At 46.9% G+C, this 17500-nt stretch overlaps 1 protein-coding gene across 4 annotated transcripts in view; it reads right to left on the minus strand.

Annotated features, from left to right (window-relative positions):
- The window catches only part of trrap (transformation/transcription domain-associated protein), a 209395-nt gene that overhangs the window by 111138 nt on the left and 80757 nt on the right, over positions 1-17500 (minus strand). For all 4 annotated transcript variants that reach the window (XM_063221633.1, XM_063221634.1, XM_063221631.1 and 1 more), the window contains exons 40-47: positions 15778-15984; positions 15007-15165; positions 14142-14276; positions 13139-13249; positions 11872-12018; positions 5939-6152; positions 4744-4869; positions 1559-1705 (exon numbers count right to left, since the gene is read on the minus strand). In XM_063221633.1, the coding sequence (XP_063077703.1) occupies positions 1559-1705; positions 4744-4869; positions 5939-6152; positions 11872-12018; positions 13139-13249; positions 14142-14276; positions 15007-15165; positions 15778-15984 (1246 nt within the window). The remainder of the gene's footprint in view (positions 1-1558; positions 1706-4743; positions 4870-5938; positions 6153-11871; positions 12019-13138; positions 13250-14141; positions 14277-15006; positions 15166-15777; positions 15985-17500) is intronic.

Consider the following 17500-nt stretch of genomic DNA (forward strand, 5'->3'; position numbering starts at 1 on the left):
CCCTCTGGGTGTACTGGAGATCATGTGTGAGAAATTTTGTTAAGATCTGTCAAGGCGTTGCTGAGGTATGAGTTAACTTCCTGTTTGGACGGTGCGTTTGTCTTTGTTGTCAATTTTGATTGGCTGCTGTGCGCCGATGCTTTCAGCTATTGCTCTGTAAATTTCAGCATAGGTGCAGTATAGTCCAATGGTGGTCTGATAAAAATTGTAGGACAAGCAGAAAAAAATTGTGGGCGGAGCTTCATTTTTATTGATTTTTCAATATGTCAAAATGGCGGGAAATTCATGATTGCAAATATGACATCATAGTATGCATTGGATTCGTCTTGACCCAAGGATTTCAGCAATACCAAGCGTTTGATGAATTGAGGTCAGTACGGGCCAATATGGACAAAAACACTTATTGCAGCGCCCCCTAGTGGCACATTTGCACAAAAAAAATTGTGTGTCCTCTGGAGATAGTGCTGATTATATGTATGCAATTGGGTTTTGATACAAGTAGCCATTGCTGAGATATTAGCTCACTTCCTGTTTGGCGACTTCAATTTCAGCTAAAAGACATTTTCACTAATTGTGGCGCCCTTCAGTGTCCAATGTGCACGACAATTGGTATGTAGCCTTTGGCTATAGGGAAGATATTGTGTATCAATTTTTATTGTGATACAAGTAGGCGTTGCTGAGATATGACCTCACTTCCTGTTTGGAGTCTTCGTCGCCAAATTCGATTGGCTCCTGTTCAAAGACGGTTCAATAAATTGTTCCGCCACTTTCAGGGTCGATGTATCTTCGTCTGAAGATGCCGTGTGTAAAATTTCGGGACGATCCGCCAAGAATTGTGGGCGGGGCGCCATTTTTATTGATTTTTACAAAATTCAAAATGGCGGGAAAACTATCCAGGCGGAAAATGACGTCATAGGGTGCGTTGGATTCGTCTTGGTCCAAGGATTCCAGGGATACCAAGTTTTTGAAAATTGGACCTACGGTTCAAAAGTTACCGTTTTCCTGATGGTGGCGCTAGAGAGTTCGAGTTATCCAAAAACTGAGTACAAGCACACATCCTCGGACCGAACCGAACAGTTTGGCATCGGAACGGACTCTCTATTTCGAAGATTTCTTGCCATTATGATGTCTGGTAGAATTAAAAAATATAATAAGATTAAACGGGGGAATAACAATAGTATGCTTGCCGCATGGCAAGCATACTAATGAACTGATTTTGACTACTATTGTTGTTTTTTAAAAAACGGCGAGTGACTGGTAGATTTTGAAATCTACCTGCCACAGTGACTGGTGGGGAAAAAAACTCAAGTTCCACCCCTGGTGTGTGTGTGTGTGTGTGTGTGTGTGTGTGTGTGTGTGTGTGTGTGTGTGTGTGTGTGTGTGTGCGTGCCTTCACCTGCTCCGGCCTACTTGGCTCCGGAGTTGGTCTGTGGACTCAGGTGCGTGTGTGTGTGTGTGTGTGTGTGTGTGTGTGTGTCTTCACCTGCTCCGGCCTCGTTGGCTCCGAAGTTAGTCTGTGGACTCAGGTGTGTGCGTGTGTGCGTGTGCGTGTGGTCACCTGCTCCGGCCTCGTTGGCTCCAGGGTTGGTCTGTGGGCTCAGGTGCTCGCGCACCATCTTCTGCAGCGAGCGCATGAAGACTGAGATGAGCCGGTCGATGTAGCTCGGGTTGTAGCTGCACGCGGACTTCAGGATCATCAGCGTCCCTGGGGGATGGAGAGAGGGATAAGAGGGGGGGGTACAAGAGGGAGGGAGAGAAGGAGAGAGAGGGAGGAAGAGAAGGAGAGAAGGAGAAATAGAGGGAGGGAGAAGGGGGAGAGAAAGAGGTAGAGGGTGGGAGAGAGGGGGGGAGAGAAGGGACAGAAAGAGACAGAAAAGGAAGGAAAGAGGAAAGGGAGATGGAGGACAGGACGGCCATTAATCTCACTGATAACACCACACAGCATCTGAGGTCCTATTTTGTGCTCGTCAACACATCTTTAGTCCCAGAGCGAGGGAGGACACACACACACACACACACAGAGAAGTCACATATGCACGCGCCCACGCACACACGAACGCACGCACGCATGCGCACCTAGAGGGATGGGACACAATGGTAGGGGGGTAAGACACTTAAGCTGTACACCCAAACACCACAGAACGAAAGGGGTCAGGAATAAAAATTAAAAAAATATGTAGTTTTCCCACAACATTTTCTACCAACACTATATTTAAACCCTCAACACAAGGTCAACCCACTCACATCTGTTGTGTAAGAAGGATCTTTATGCATGTAATGAATTGCGCTTTTGTTCCAGCTGAAAAGGAGAATCAATTCTGAAGGAGAAGTAGGAGAAGTCGTTCTGCACAGTGAGGCATGGGCGGCGCGCAGAGCAACGAAGAGAGAAAGAGAGGGCAAAGGAAAAAAAGAAGAGTGCAAAGAAATAGAACACGAGAACAGAGGGAAAAACAAATAAAAATAATAGGAGGAAGAGAGAAAGAGCAAGAAATAGCAAGAAAGAGCAGAAGAAAGAAAGAAGGAAAAAAGAAAGACAGAGCAGAAGAAAGAAAGACCGATAGAAAGACAGAAAGAAAGAAAGAAAGAAAGAAAGAAAGAAAGAAAGAAAGAAAGAAAGAAAGAAAGAATACAACTAAAGGAAATGAAAAATGAAACACAACCCCTCTACCGAGACAGGTGACTCAGAAAAAGGTGCTGACTGAACGGGTGGTCTCTTTACTAGCCCCCAAGAGGAGAGTCCCCTTCAAAGCAACAACACAATCAAGTGACCCCCGGGAAGGGGAGTGGAGTTGGGTAGAGCAGTGGTGGGCGAGTGGTGGTGGTCATTAGGGGAGGACAAAGAGGTCAGTTGTCCCGGGCCAAGGGAAAGGAGGAGCCCAAAATTGGGTTTTCATTACATTACATACAGGGCGATAAATTAACTTTTTTTCATCGCGAGCCAATTTGACTAGTAGATATGAAATCTGACTAGCCAAACATACTCACTATGAGGCAAAGTGGCTAGTAAATTTTCTTTTTACCAGCCAAATTGAATTTTCAGCAGTACAGCATTTGACCGGTTGCCTTTATACTGGGCCCAAATGCTGTCAGAGGCCCTGGTGGTTGTGTTAAGTGGACATAGTGGCGCTCGATACAGATTGTGCTGTGAAGCAAGTAGTAGTCTCCTTTTCTCTTTCCAACAACCCTACATCACCCCCTATTGTATCACAATAACCGACGACTTTGGAGGTGGCTTGTGTGTGTGTGTGTGTGTGTGTGTGTGTGTGTGTGTGTGTGTGTGTGTGTGTGTGTGTGTGTGTGTGTGTGTGTGTGTGTGTGTGTGTGTGTATGTGTGTGTGTGTGTGTGTGTGCCATAGTCAGTCGTATTACAAGGACAACTACTGGAAGGCGGGGAATTTTAACAAGGGCGTGATAACAGTGTGTGTGTGTGTGTGTGTGTGTGTGTGTGTGTGTGTGTGTGGCGTGAGTGAGCGAGACAGAGAGCGAGCAGACGAGAGAGAGAGAGAGAGAGAGAGAGAGAGAGAGAGAGAGAGAGACAGAGAGAGAGAGAGAGACAGAGAGAGAGAGAGAGACAGAGAGACAGAGACAGAGACAGAGACAGAGACAAAGACAGAGACAAAGACAGAGACAGAGACAGAGGGGGATATTTTTCACTATTTGAGTAATGCCTTTCTTTGGTGGAACTTGACTCAACGGAGCGACATGGGCAGGGGTTTGGATGGTGGTGACAGAGGCAGAGTTGGATGTAGAGGGAGGAAAAGAAAGGCACAGGCGGAGCGGTGGATACGGTGGTGGTGGAGGAGGTGGAGAGACGGGGAGAGACAAATGTAAAAAAAAGTCAGCCTCGGCGAGACGCATACATCATTTCGCAGCGTACGCAGCACAGTGTCGAGCAGAGAGCCGTGTAATCGGAGCTTCCCGCCAGGGCTCCATCACGCCACCGCTATTGACCAGCGGAGCCATTTTGGGACAATATCAAATGGATGCGGATTTAGATGGTTACCCAATAGCTTTTTATCACCTCTTTTTATCCCTCTTCACCCCTCTCCTCCCAGCCACCAACCCCCACCTTCCCTCCCCCGACTTGAAAAGGATAAGAACATGCCTCTCCCCCAAGTCTTACTTCTTTTTCTTCATTTAAAATGCCCTCCATCTCCTCTCCTTGGGACCTTTTACCTCTCCACACCTTAACTCGATGATAACAAGCCTCTATTATAAGCCTCCAACAACATCAACTTATTTACAACAGCTTATCTTAATCTTTTTGACACAGGCTTTTTGGGCAAGCTCAGTGATTGGATGACAAACTATTTCAAAATGGAAAATAAACTACAATAACACATTTGATTGGCATAGGACTCATCGATGGGGGCCAAGCAGCTCAGGGACTCAATCGATGGGGTTTGGCAACCTGAAGATTGCAGGTTCAAGCCCCGCTCTGCCTAACAGGCCAACCAGGCAGCCAAGTGAACCACTACCACCCCTGTGTGTAAATAGCTGTGTGGGGTTGGCACTGGTGGCCTTCTCTCAGTTGGTATATGTTTGGGTTGGTATGTTCCAATGGCTGTGTGGGTGGAATAGCTGTAACGGGTGGCAGATAAAGGCTTGTATGTGTGGTGAAAGTGCTTGTGGCCTTTAGGGGGCAAAATTAGTATTATTTGGGGAAGATGTCTTGGTGAATAGCTGTGTGGGGTTGCCACTGGTGTCAGATAAAGGTTGGTATATTTGGTGAAGGGGTCTTACCGAATAGCTGAGTGGGGTTGGCACTGGTGGCCTTCTCGTAGTTGGTGAGGCCCTCGTAGATGACCTTGCCCACCGCCGCATACAGGCACTCCAGCTCCTCATGCTTAGACGCCACGTTGGACGAGCCTGGAGTGGACATACACACACACGAAGAGCAGACACACACACAGACACACACACACACACAAAAACACACACACACACACACACACACACACACACACACACACACACACACACACACACACACACACACACACACACACACACACACACACACACACACACACACACACACACACACACACACACACACACACACACACACACAGCAGTCTCACACTCACACACAGCAGAGACGGTCAAAGGGTTAGGCACACAGTCTAAAACAGACATAGGAAGGACTTCAATTGTATTTGTATTACATTGCACAGTGTCAGACATCTTGTATCGAAGGAAAGAGACAGTTGTTGGATTTTTTTCCGTAAAATGAAAAATGTTGCAGAATAAATATCCATTATATATATCGACAAACAGTAGTTCAGAATTGCTTTGAAAAGAACATTTAAAAGGAACACAGACAAGGACAGAGACCCACATCCGTGTAGAAGAGCACAAGAAAACCTGCACCTGTGTGTGTGTGTGTGTGTGTGCGTGTGCGTGTGAGTAAAGCATCCTTGTTTAGACTGCATGTGTCTGTGTGTGTGTGTGTGTGTGTCTGTGTGTGTGTGTGTGTCTGTGTGTGTGTGTGTGTGTGTGTGTGTGTGTGTGTCTGTGTGTGTCTGTGTGTCTGTGTGTGTCTGTGTGTGTGTGTGTGTGTGTGTGTGTGTGTCCGTCTGTGTGTGTGTGTCCGTCTGTGTGTGTGCGTCTGTCTGTGTCCGTCTGTGTGTGTGCGTCTGTCTGTGTGCGTCTGTCTGTGTGCGTCTGTGTGTGTCCATCTGTGTGTGTGTCCATCTGTGTGTGTGTCTGTCTGTGTCCATCTGTGTGTGTGTCTGTCTGTGTCCGTCTCTGTGTGTGTGTGTGTGTCTGTCTGTCTGTGTCCGTCTGTGTGTGTGTGTGTGTGTGTCCGTGTGTGTGTGTGTCCGTGTGTGTGTGTGTCCGTGTGTGTGTGTGTCCGTGTGTGTGTGTCCGTGTGTGTGTGTCCGTGTGTGTGTGTCCGTGTGTGTGTGTGTGCGTGCGTGCGTGCGTTACTCACTCAGCTCGGTAGGGAAGATGCTCATGAGTCTGGACAGCAGGGAGTGGACGGCCCGGAGCACCTTGGTGTTGGAGCAGGTCATGCAGGCGGCGATGCCCCGCTGTAAGGGCTTGAAGTGGGCCAGCACGCCCGCCGGCTGCAGCACCGACAGCAGGAAGCACAGGATCTCCAGCCCCGTGCAGATGTTGGAGAAATTGGCCTGGGCAGGCTGCTCCTGTGGAGGGGAAGGGAAAGGAAAAGAAAGGAAAGGAAAGGAAACAATAGTATTAAATACAGCTTTAGGTACTCAAGCTACGGTCACACACAGCGCCACCAGTTACTCGCTCAGCGAGTTAAGCCAATACACTATGTGTTCCAGTGAAGAAAGGAGGCGAGTAGGCAAAGAGTGTACAAGCGATGAGATTTGGGCGAATTCAGAGTTAAAAATATTTTAACTTTGAGTGAGGCGAGTAAGCGAGTAACAAATTGGAATGCAGAGTTTGGTACTTCTTGCTTTTGCATTGGCAGTTAAACCAGCAGGAACGTTTTGCGAACATTCCATGAGTGAGTGGCGAGTAGGCGAGAAGTAAGTATTGTATGTGTCCAAGTAATAATGTGATATGGATCCCCCTGGATCTGAAATAAAGAAATAAATGAATTGAAAAATAGGCATGTGGTAGATTGACAAAGTCAGAAACACAGGATTAAAATGGCCATTTGTGTAGCCATAGTGGTGGGTAGTTTTGGCACAGACCATGTACCACAGACCAAACACCCAGATGGCAGAATAAGATCTTTATAACACTTGACTCTGAATGAGGATTTGAGAGCCCTGCATGGACCTCGATGTCTCTCACACACTTGCACGCACACACACACACACACACACACACACACACACACACACACACACACACACACACACACACACAGCATCCTTATCGGCTCATCTCTGGACAGGAGCTTATCCTGCTATCAGTAACACTGTGGTATCCTGACACGATAAGAGGGCCCAATTGCTGATTTGGGAGGACAACATCGCTTGTTAAGCGAGACCAAGATAAGGTGTGTGTGTGTGTGTGTGTGTGTGTGTGTGTGTGTGTGTGTGTGTGTGTGTGTGTGTGTGTGTGTGTGTGTGTGTGTGTGTGTGTGTGTGTGTGTGTGTGTGTGTGTGTGTGTGTGTGTGTGTGTGTGTGTGTGTGTGTGTGTGTGTGTGTGTGTGTGTGTGCGCGCGCGCGCATGCGCGTGTGTGTAAATCTCTGCAAGGATGTGTGTGAGGTCCAACGTTCGTGAAAATAGACACCCAGGAGCATGCTGGCGAGACACAACACAGTTTTGTATTGCCGTTGCTCTAGAAACAATGCAGGCCACAAACAAAAGAGATGCAAAACAGTAACTCTGGTTTCTTTCCGATATGCGGACTCCCATCTTCAATCTGTGCTTGTGACCTCGCGTTTCACTGACGCCCCGTCTCCGTGGAGAAAACAATAATGTTTTCCTGCTGTCAGCCTAGCCAAAACAACATTTGGGGGGACTATTCTTCATTCAAAATCCCGGCTGAAAATGAGAGAAAAAAAAGATACAAGAAATGCGCTTTTGCGAGATATTGAAATGCACTTCTGCCATCAGTGACGTCATCACGAGGCCACAAGCAGGCAAAGGAGCATGGGAGGACAGGAGTTAGGATAATGAATAGAACCCAGAGTGTGAGAGGAACACAGAGAGATACAGGCAAGAGATGGAGAGAAAAGAACGAGGAACAGAGGAAGAGCGGACGTGATACAGACTGAAAGAGCGGGAGTGAGAGAGAGAGAGAGTGGGAAAGAAAGCAGGAAAAGAAGGATGTAAAACAGCAGGGAGGAGGGGTGTAAAATAGCGAGAGGGGAGAGAAAAAAACGCAAATCTGGGATACTGAGTGAGAGCTGCCTGCTCAGGCCGATAACCTTCTCAGGACATGGCTGGAGCAAATCTGGGCGCTGTCTGAATATGTGTCCTGTGTGTGTGTGTGTGTGTGTGTGTGTGTGTGTGTGTGTGTGTGTGTGTGTGTGTGTGTGTGTGTGTGTGTGTGTGTGTATGAGAGAGTGTGTGTGAGTGTGTGCGAGAGTGTGTGTGACAGTATGTGTGTATGTGTATGTGTGAGTGTGTGTGAGAGTGTGTGTGAGAGTGTGTGTCAGTGTGTGTGTGAGAGTGTGTGTGTGTGTGTGTGAGTGTGTGAGTGTGAGTGTGTGTGAGTGTGTACAGCCTCGGCGAATCCGGGCTGTGTCTGAATATGTGTCCTCTGTATGCGTGCGTGTAAGCGCGTGCGTGCGCGTGTGCGCGCGTGTGCGCGCGTGTGTGTGTGTGTGTGTGTGTGTGTGTGTGTGTGTGTGTGTGTGTGTGTGTGTGTCTACAGCCGCAGCGAATCCGGGCTGTGTCTGAATAGTGCTAATGAGGCGAGCGCCTAATCCCACGTCCATCAACATGAAAACCGCAGCGCTCACACATCACATTATGATGAGGAGAAAATGGCAGGATTTGGGAAGATGTGTGTGTGTGTGTACGTGTGTGTGCGTGCATGCATTTGTGCGTGCGTCTGCCTAACTCTGTGTGTGTGTGTGTGTGTGTGTGTGTGTGTGTGTGTGTGTGTGTGTGTGTGTGTGTGTGTGTGTGTGTGTGTGTGTGTGTGTGTGCTCATGCATGTGTGTAATTAAAACGCTATTAAAGCACTTTATTATTTAATTGCTACTTCTTAATTTAAAACGCTTGCCATCAATTTGGGGATGCAGGCTCTGCTTCCTCTTAGCGGGGCCCATGCAGTAAATGTACCGCTGGTGGAGAGAGAGCAAGAGCGAGAGAGCGAGAGAGGAGAGGAGAGAGAGAGAGAGGAGAGGAGAGGAGAGGAGGGCTTAATTCACTTAATCCTGAGTGACCTGGCTACGGTACGCGTGGCATCGGCGCATCTTTTAAAGAGCACTTCATTAGGTCCAAAGTGGAGGGATGGAGAGGAAGTGTGAGTGGTAGAATATGAGAGAGAGAGGGAGAGAGAGAGAGAGAGAGAGAAATACAGAGACAGAGACAGAGAGAGAGAGAGAGAGAGAGAGAGAGAGAGAGAGAGAGGGAGGGAGAGAGAGAGAGAGAGAGAAATACAGAGACAGAGACAGAGTGTGCTGCGTATGTTTTATGAGCCCATCATTAGACTAAGAAGGAAGGGGGGAATGTCGAGGGTGGTGGAGAGGTGCAGCAGTGTCTGGGTTTTAAATGGAGCGGCAGAGCATCACGATGAACAGATACAGCACAGACAGAACAGAGATGGGGTGGCAGTGGATGTACAGGAGCATTTTTGATCAAATTAAATGGTTTTGAAGAGCTCTGATGATTGAAAAATGTTGTGGTTTATAATATTGCTATTACATTGATATAATGTAATGAAATACATGTAATAAAAATATGATATGACTACTGTGCTTGTATAGTGTAGCTTAGGGCAAACACAGTGTAAGCAGCAAGGAAGAACTGATCTGTAGGCCTATGGAAACCAAGCATACGGGCAATGCAAAGATGAGGATGACAAAGGGAGAAAAAGAGGGAGGGGAAAAGAAAAAAAGGGAGAGAGAGAGAGAGAGAGAGAGAGAGAGAGAGAGAGAGAGAGAGAGAGAGAGAGAGAGAGAGAGAGAGAGAGAGAGAGAGAGAGAGAGAGAGAGAGAGAGAGAGAGAGAGAGAGAGAGAGAGAGAGAGAGAGAGAGAGACAGAAAGATGGAGAGAATGAGGGAGCTGAAGGCCGAAGGTGTGCAATTAAGAGGCGAGGGAGATGAGGCGTGCCGAGGGGCATTTAGCCTAGTGGGGAGAGGGGTGGAATACTGCCCTCTAACACTAAAATAAAAACACACGCACGCACGCGCACACACAGAGAGACAGAGACAGAGACAGAGACAGAGACAGACGCGCACAGAGACACGCGCACAGAGACACGCGCACAGAGACACGCGCACAGACACGCACACACACACACGGTCAGAGGCAGACACAAAAACACACTCATCACACCACAACTACTCACAAATGCATGCACGCACGCAGTGGGCGTATTCATGCGTGTCCCTCAGGGTTATTGCACACAAGGATGAGGAGCATGATGGGGAGAATGAGGAAGGTGAGGGGAATAAAAAAGAGGACAGAAAGTGCCTGCGTGCCTGCTTGCTTATGTGGAGTCTGCCAGCTGATGGTATTACACACACAGCCTGGCCAACCCCCAGAAAAAGAACATTCTTACATGAAAGAGAGTGAGACAGGGAGAGAGAGAGAGAGAGACAGGGGGAGAGAGAGAGAGAGAGAGAGAGAGAGAGAGAGATAGAGAGAGAGAGAGAGAGAAAAGCAGAAGCAGACAGGGAGATATACAAAGATAGAGTAATGAATAGCAGATAGAAAATAAAGAAGCGTCTCAAGATGGAGAAGGATGAAGCTCTGAAGAGAGTGAGAAAGAGGATATCGATTGAGCCGCCCGCCCGCCCGGATCAAGACGGCAGCCTTTTGGAGTGGCCAAGGGGAAAAAATGAAGAAGGATGGCAAGAGAGGACTCCTGGCACCATCCACAACCAACAATGTGGGACAAGTAACTTGGAAGAAGAAAAAAGAGGAGAAGAGGATAGAGGGAGGAAACGGAGAAAAGTTCTATTAGAACTTCCCAGACAAGAAAACACAGTGAGGGCAGACGCACGCACGCACGCGCACGCACACACACACTTAGACAGACTTGCAGACAAGCTTTCCCTGGCTTGTGCCACGGTCCAGGCTGGGACTGGGATACATAGTGAGTAATTACTTTGAGAGTTAATGAAAGTAGCTTGCACACAGCGAGAGCCCCATTACAAAGATGCTTAGAGACATCTCCCACACACAACATTACAGAGACAGCACACACAGCAGAGACAGCAGAGACAGCACACACGCACACACACACACACACACACACAGCACACACAATTAACCCGGCTCTGCCTCCAAAAACACAGTCCCTCCTCCAAGAAATTAGAGGCAGGAGCAGCAGAAGGGATGGAGGCGACAAAGACACACAATTAACCTGGGAGGGTTTGGGAGGCAGAGAAAAAAACAACTTGGGGGCCCGCAGATGGATCGGCACTGTACATATGCGCGCACGCACGCACGACCTGCACACATGTACACACAAGCAACAACAGATATATGCGAGCACACCCACACCAGAACACACTTCCAACCATCCGTACACCCACCCACCCACACGTCCACCCAGGGACCAGTTGCATGATGAGAGGGGGACAACAAAACAACTTTAGTAGTAGTCATTACTTTGGCAGAGGCCCTTCCCTTCCCAGCTAATGAGGTGCCTATAGTGCCGCTAGCCAAATTAGCAACATCGCTCACAGCTGAGGTCGGCTAAAGCCAAAGCTACCGCTACCAGCAGATAATGACGGAGAAATATTTCTGCCGTCAGACAAAAAACACTTCACCTCTCTCTCAAAAAAGTAGTACCGGTAATAGCTAATTTAAAAAGTAGCATGTCGTTTCAAACTTCCAGAGGATTGTGCTCAGCGATCAAGCTCTCAAGGTCATTCTCTGAAATGAACGCTTCTTTGGCAGAACAGGGACCACTACAAGGTTAAATGGGTCAAACAGATAATAAATGACAACAAAGCACACTGAAGTACATAGCGTAAAATATGGGGCAAAAGCACACATTTCTGATATGGCCTAAGGGGCCAACACAGAGAGAAAGAGTGAGCAAAAGACGAGAAAGAGAGAAAGAGAGAGAAAGAGAGAGAAAGAGAGAGAGACAGAGAGAGACAGAGAGAGACAGAGAGAGACAGAGAGAGACAGAGAGAGACAGAGAGAGACAGAGAGAGACAGAGAGAGACAGAGAGAGAGAGAGAGAAAGAGCTAAAAGAGAGAAAACACCGATCCAGAAGTCAAACAGGAAAATGATGTGCGTGTCTGCGTACCACGGTCATGAGGAGCTTGTCGAACCACTGCAGCTTGAGCTCCGCGTGCGGCCACATATCCGTGCGTAGCGCCGTCTTCATCAAGTTGACACAGCGGCGGGACAGCAGCTCGCCGGGGGAGCCTTGCACGTTCGCGCTGTCGTTCACCTACAGAGTGGCATCACACACACACACACACACACACACACACACACGCGAACACACACGAACACACACACGAACACACACACGAACACACACACACACACACACACACCAAGTCATGTGACCATGTAGGATTTTACAGTGTTGTCATTTCTGCCATGTACACAGTGCATGGCAACAAAAAAACACCAATGCTTCTAATGATGAACACAGAAACATGTATCGCTCAATGCACAGAGAAGACTGACAAAAGAAAGCAGACAGGGCTGTATGGCTTGTATTTACACAGAGCCTTGAGCACAAGCGCTCACTCACACAATCACACAGCCAGACATATAGTACATCTGTCAGCAACTGCTTGCACACAAGCCATCTTCATCTACTTCCAGTGTCTTGTGGACGATGTCGGGCTGCTCTGCTGGCGATGGCTTTGTGACAGGCCCAGACAGCTCTGACAGATTAAGGCTTTGTGTTCTTTTTCCCAGACACACTGCAAACCAACCAGAAAAAAAACCCCCAAAAAATCAGGATCTGGAAAGCACCCTCAGCTGTCTGGGTGGAACGCTTCCAACATTCTGCAGTTCGGGAATAAAAGAGTACTAACAAAACAAAACAAAACAAAAAAAACTGAAAATACAAATGACACCAGCCAATTCTGTGGCCTAGACTGGTCAAAATATATATATATATAAGAGCTGGGGGAAAAACACAACCCACACCCACAGAGCGAGAAAATAAACAGAAAAACCAAGGGAGAAACCACACCTCAGCTATGAGGACTTGCATAAGAGTGAGTGCAGCCACACAAAAAAAAGCAGTCTAGTTTAGCGCTGGTTCAGTCCAGTCCAAAGCCATTCTCGCCGGTTCCCATGGCTATGAGGGTATGGGCTGTAATTATGCTGACCTGAGGATGGGCGTTACAATCGAAAAGGGGTTTGGCAATCTGGTGAGGGCCTGTTTGTGTTGCCGTGTTTCTGTGTGTTTTTCTTTAGTTGTGTTTGAGTGTGGTCAAGGTCAAAGAAGGGCTGTGGCTGGGCTCACCTGCCAAGCGATGGTGTGTGTGTGTGTGTGTGTGTGTGTGTGTGTGTGTGTGTGTGTACGGACGGTCATGGACTGATCTTACCTGGCAAGCGATGCGGATGAGGAAGTTGACCACAGTGTCAGTGTGGTTCTTGTCCACAGGCTTGGTTAGGAGAGTCTCAGCTCCAGGCACAGACTGGGCCCTGCCAAACACCTGCAATGGCAGAGAACAGACGACATGAACAGAACATGCTCAGTGAAAACCAACAGTAATAGACAATAATAGAAACAGTAATAGACACTAAAAACTGCTTTATGGGTCGATCACATTTATTAGTAGCACAGGTCAGGGTGGTGCAACCACAGCTAATGCCACTATTGTACAGATTAAATGTTTTTTTCTTTTTCTTAGTGGATTATCTAACAAGGATATTCATTGCAGTATATTAATTACCAATTACTAATTAATTTAAGGACATCAGCAGTGTGCCTTTATGTGCCTTTACTAGATAGGACAGCAGAGAAAAGACAGGAAATAGTTGGGAAGGGGTAGGATTGGGAAAAGGACCCAGGGCAGATTAAAACCCAGGTCCTAACAAGACAAAAAACTGACAGACATACTAAACCAAGGCACACAAGGACTACATCGCAGGGCTACCGAGAGGTCAAACCAGATGACGTGAAGTATTCCCGGTTGTGCTTTTAGAGGGCATGGCTATGGTGTGACTCACCGCAGAATCAAACACTATAATTAGCCTGGTGAGGCAAATCTTAACGAGGATGACAAAACACAGCTTTTAAGCTGCTTGCAAGGTCAGCTCAGGTCAGCAGCAGCTGGCTTAAATTCAGCGTAAATGTGGTCCGCAAAATGCCTGCTACTGTATGCCGCAACTCGGGGATGCCGCAAAGCTACCGATCCCAAATGTAGCGTTTCCCATATACAGACCATTCTGTTGCATAGCACCATAGAATAACAAAACGAGCACCACAATTAGTCAACAGGAGCACATGCATGTCAATGGGGGTACATGCACAATGCACACACTTGCCCTAAGTATTTTGCTCATGGCACCACACAAGGTTGACATAAATGCTGGGAGACCTACCGCGCTCACTGCGCCGGTGGCCGTGCGGAAACGCTTGACGTCCTGCCCGGCGTCCATGGATGCTGCCCGCTTCACGCCACTTCCTCCCGGGGTGGCGGCATCACCAGCGGCCACTGCCTCAGCCTCTCCCTCCGGCTAGGGTAAAAAAAACACCACATACGTGTCAGGAGAAATTCTGCTTTTTTTGCACCGTTCCCAAACAAACGTATATTTTTAACACACCCTTTCACATCATATATGCACATTTATTATGAAGTCAAACAGTAACTGCATTGTACAACACGGGCCAGAAAGCAAGATACATTGGGACGTGTCACCCAACCCTGCTCCAAAAGGCCCATTGTTTATGCTCATTCACCATTTACAAACATATTGAGTATTCCGTAATTGTCAGTATTATCGCATTTTGGCTACTGTTTCATACATTCACCATTTAAGAAAACATAGTCCATGACTCGGCTACCATCAGACTAGACACACTACAAGAACAAAGGACAGGATTGCTTAACCTCACCTGTGTCCCATTATAGCACTGAGCATCAAAATTCTATTTAACACCTCAAGTTCTCCTCAAGACACCTCAAGTTCTATGTTCTCCTCAACACACCTCAGGTTCTATGTTCTCCTCAACACACCTCAGGTTATATGTTCTCCTCAACATACCTCAAGTTCTCCTAAATACACCTCAAGTTCTATGCCCTCCTAAACACACCTCAAGTTCTATGTTCTCCTAAGCACACCTAAAGTTCTAGGTTCTCCTCAAGACACCTCAAGTTCTCCTCAAGACACCTCAAGTTCTCCTCAACACACCTCAAGTTCTCCTCAAGACACCTCAAGTTCTCCTCAGCACACCACCACAACTCACCTGCTGGTCCTTGATGCGCTGCAGTTCCCACTTGATGACCACCTCTGCCAGGTCCACTGCCAGCTTGCGCTGCTCGATGGTGACACTGGGCGTGAAGCCGAGGCGCTGCATGGCACTGATCATGTGCTGCACCAGGTGGTGGCGGACTGGGTAGTACACCTGGTAGATGCAGACACAGGACATATCACATTACATTTAATTTCATTTCATTCATTTAATTTTCTAAGGTGGTGGTGCCCACACCCAAGATGCAGGTGCAGGACAAAAGGGTCAGACAACTATGAAAACATGTACATGTAGCTTGAAAATGCTCACTGGTGGGGGGACAATAAACTTCATTCATTTCATTTTGTTAATGAGGCCAGAACATGGTAACGGAACATAAATATACTGTATAGTAAAGCTGTCCGACACAGAAATTCTGATTCAGAGGACAAGATGAAATGGGAGAGGAATCATTTGTGGGGCAGCAAAAAGATGAATGAGAAAAAGGGTCAGGAGGATCACAGATGGAGAAAAAAATAACGGGTGGGACAACACTCAAATCAATCAATCAATGTTTTTTATATAGCACATGCATAACGTTCATTCAATGTGCCAAAGAGTTACGAAGAGAAGAAAAATATATTGTAGAATCATAGATAGTAGATAACTAACTAACCATCACCAAAGGCAGATTAAAATTAAATCTTACCCTGAAGTGCTGCACAATGAGCTGCAAGACGTGGATCACAGATGGAGAAAAAAATAAGCAGGTGGGACGACACTTACCCTGAAGTGCTGCACGATGAGGTGCAGGATGTGCACCAGCTGCGGCACGGTGTGTCCCTCCTCCACGATGATCTTGCGGGTCCAGTGGGTGAGCATCTGGTGGCCGTCCTCCATGCGCGCCGGCACGGCCGGGGTCAGGATGGCCATGGCCTGCCGCACGATGGAGCGAGCCTCCATGGTGTGGGCCTTCAGGAGACTGTGGAACACCTAGGGAGACGACAGAATGAGAACAGGAAAAAAGAGGTGTCAATCCCATGTTCAGACAGTTCTGAATCAGCTGATTATTGATAGCCAGGACATACCCTCCAAGTGACGCCACACCTTCAGCGTTGTCTAGTCAGGCCAAGAACAATACAAACATGATTCTGAGCTACCGAAAAAACGGGAGCTCCTCCCATTTTTTCAGAGAGCAAACAACCATTAGCAAACTAAGGGCGGTGGGAAATATTAATTATTTTGCTCTTGGTCAGACCAAGACTCAAAGAGATTTAAAGTCGGTGATAATCAGGCTAGATTATTGAGCACTCAAGACAGGTAGACTAGCTACTTATTGGAAGGAAATTGTGGCAGGGTTCTTTACTTTCTGGACCTGGAAAGTACCCACCCCCAATCATCTTTTTCACTTCTACCTTCTGCATGAAAAACACAATGTGTTTAGTGTTTGTGTTTTATGGGTTTATAAATAATATGATATGCTATATGACCCCTCTTTCTTTTTTGTGGGACTTGCGGTGGAAGACTTGGGACGGATTTGGTGGATTTGAACAGTAAGGATAAGACCAAAGGAGCTGTGAAGTACCGGTAGCTGGCCTGGATACAACTGGATATGATTTTAGAGCTTGAACAGTGTGTGGGTGAGTCGTTAAGGATCTAAGGTGCTTATTATATTTGTTTTATGCATTCATGTGGTATTGTGTGATAATTAATGACTGTCTGGGACTGGCAGGGATTTCATAAGTGCTTAACGTTTGCATTTCCAACATTGTAGTACCTTAAAATACAGAAAAGATACTGTTTGTTTTAGGTATAACGTTACATGAAGCATTTTATGATCACACTGGTGATGTGAAAGGTGAGATGAGAAGGGTACACGACCATCATCCATCTTGAACATTCTTACGGGCAAAACAATCTAGGGAGGCCAGGGGTTCTCTGTAGGCTTAAGTTACCCGAAGAAACTGTTCAGACCACAACCCAGACTCGTATTTCAGATATATCAAAAGAATATATCTCGAGGTTATACATCTTCACATTAAAAAATAGATATTATCAAGTGCTCTGCATACAAACATGTCAGGAAATTCAAAACAAAACCATAGCCACAAGCATTTGTAGAGGGAAAAATCAAATCAAACAAAAATAAAAAACTAGTTCAATTGTTCTACTGCTTGGAGGCATAGACACAAAAGCGGTCAAATCCTCAGAGTGAATATTCCAAGGTCGGAAGGGGCATTTTATTTGTTTGAACCGAAACAGCAGTACTGCTGAAAATGATTAAAAGTTTGCTTCTTCTGAATAAAAAGGTGTGGCGGTTCAATATTTCCAAAGCTAAGATGGTGTGATGTAAGTGATGGACTTGTTCTCATAAAACTGTTTTCAAATCAGTTATTCAGTTATTGAACTGAACAAACATTTGAAAGGGACTTGAAAGGTATTCCAACTCCTGCTGTTGCTTTTAATTGACCTTGTCCATTTATCCGGTGTAAGTAGCACACAAGTTCTC

Source organism: Engraulis encrasicolus, chromosome 17, assembly GCF_034702125.1.
Source record: "Engraulis encrasicolus isolate BLACKSEA-1 chromosome 17, IST_EnEncr_1.0, whole genome shotgun sequence".
NCBI classification, from domain to species: Eukaryota; Metazoa; Chordata; class Actinopteri; order Clupeiformes; family Engraulidae; genus Engraulis; species Engraulis encrasicolus.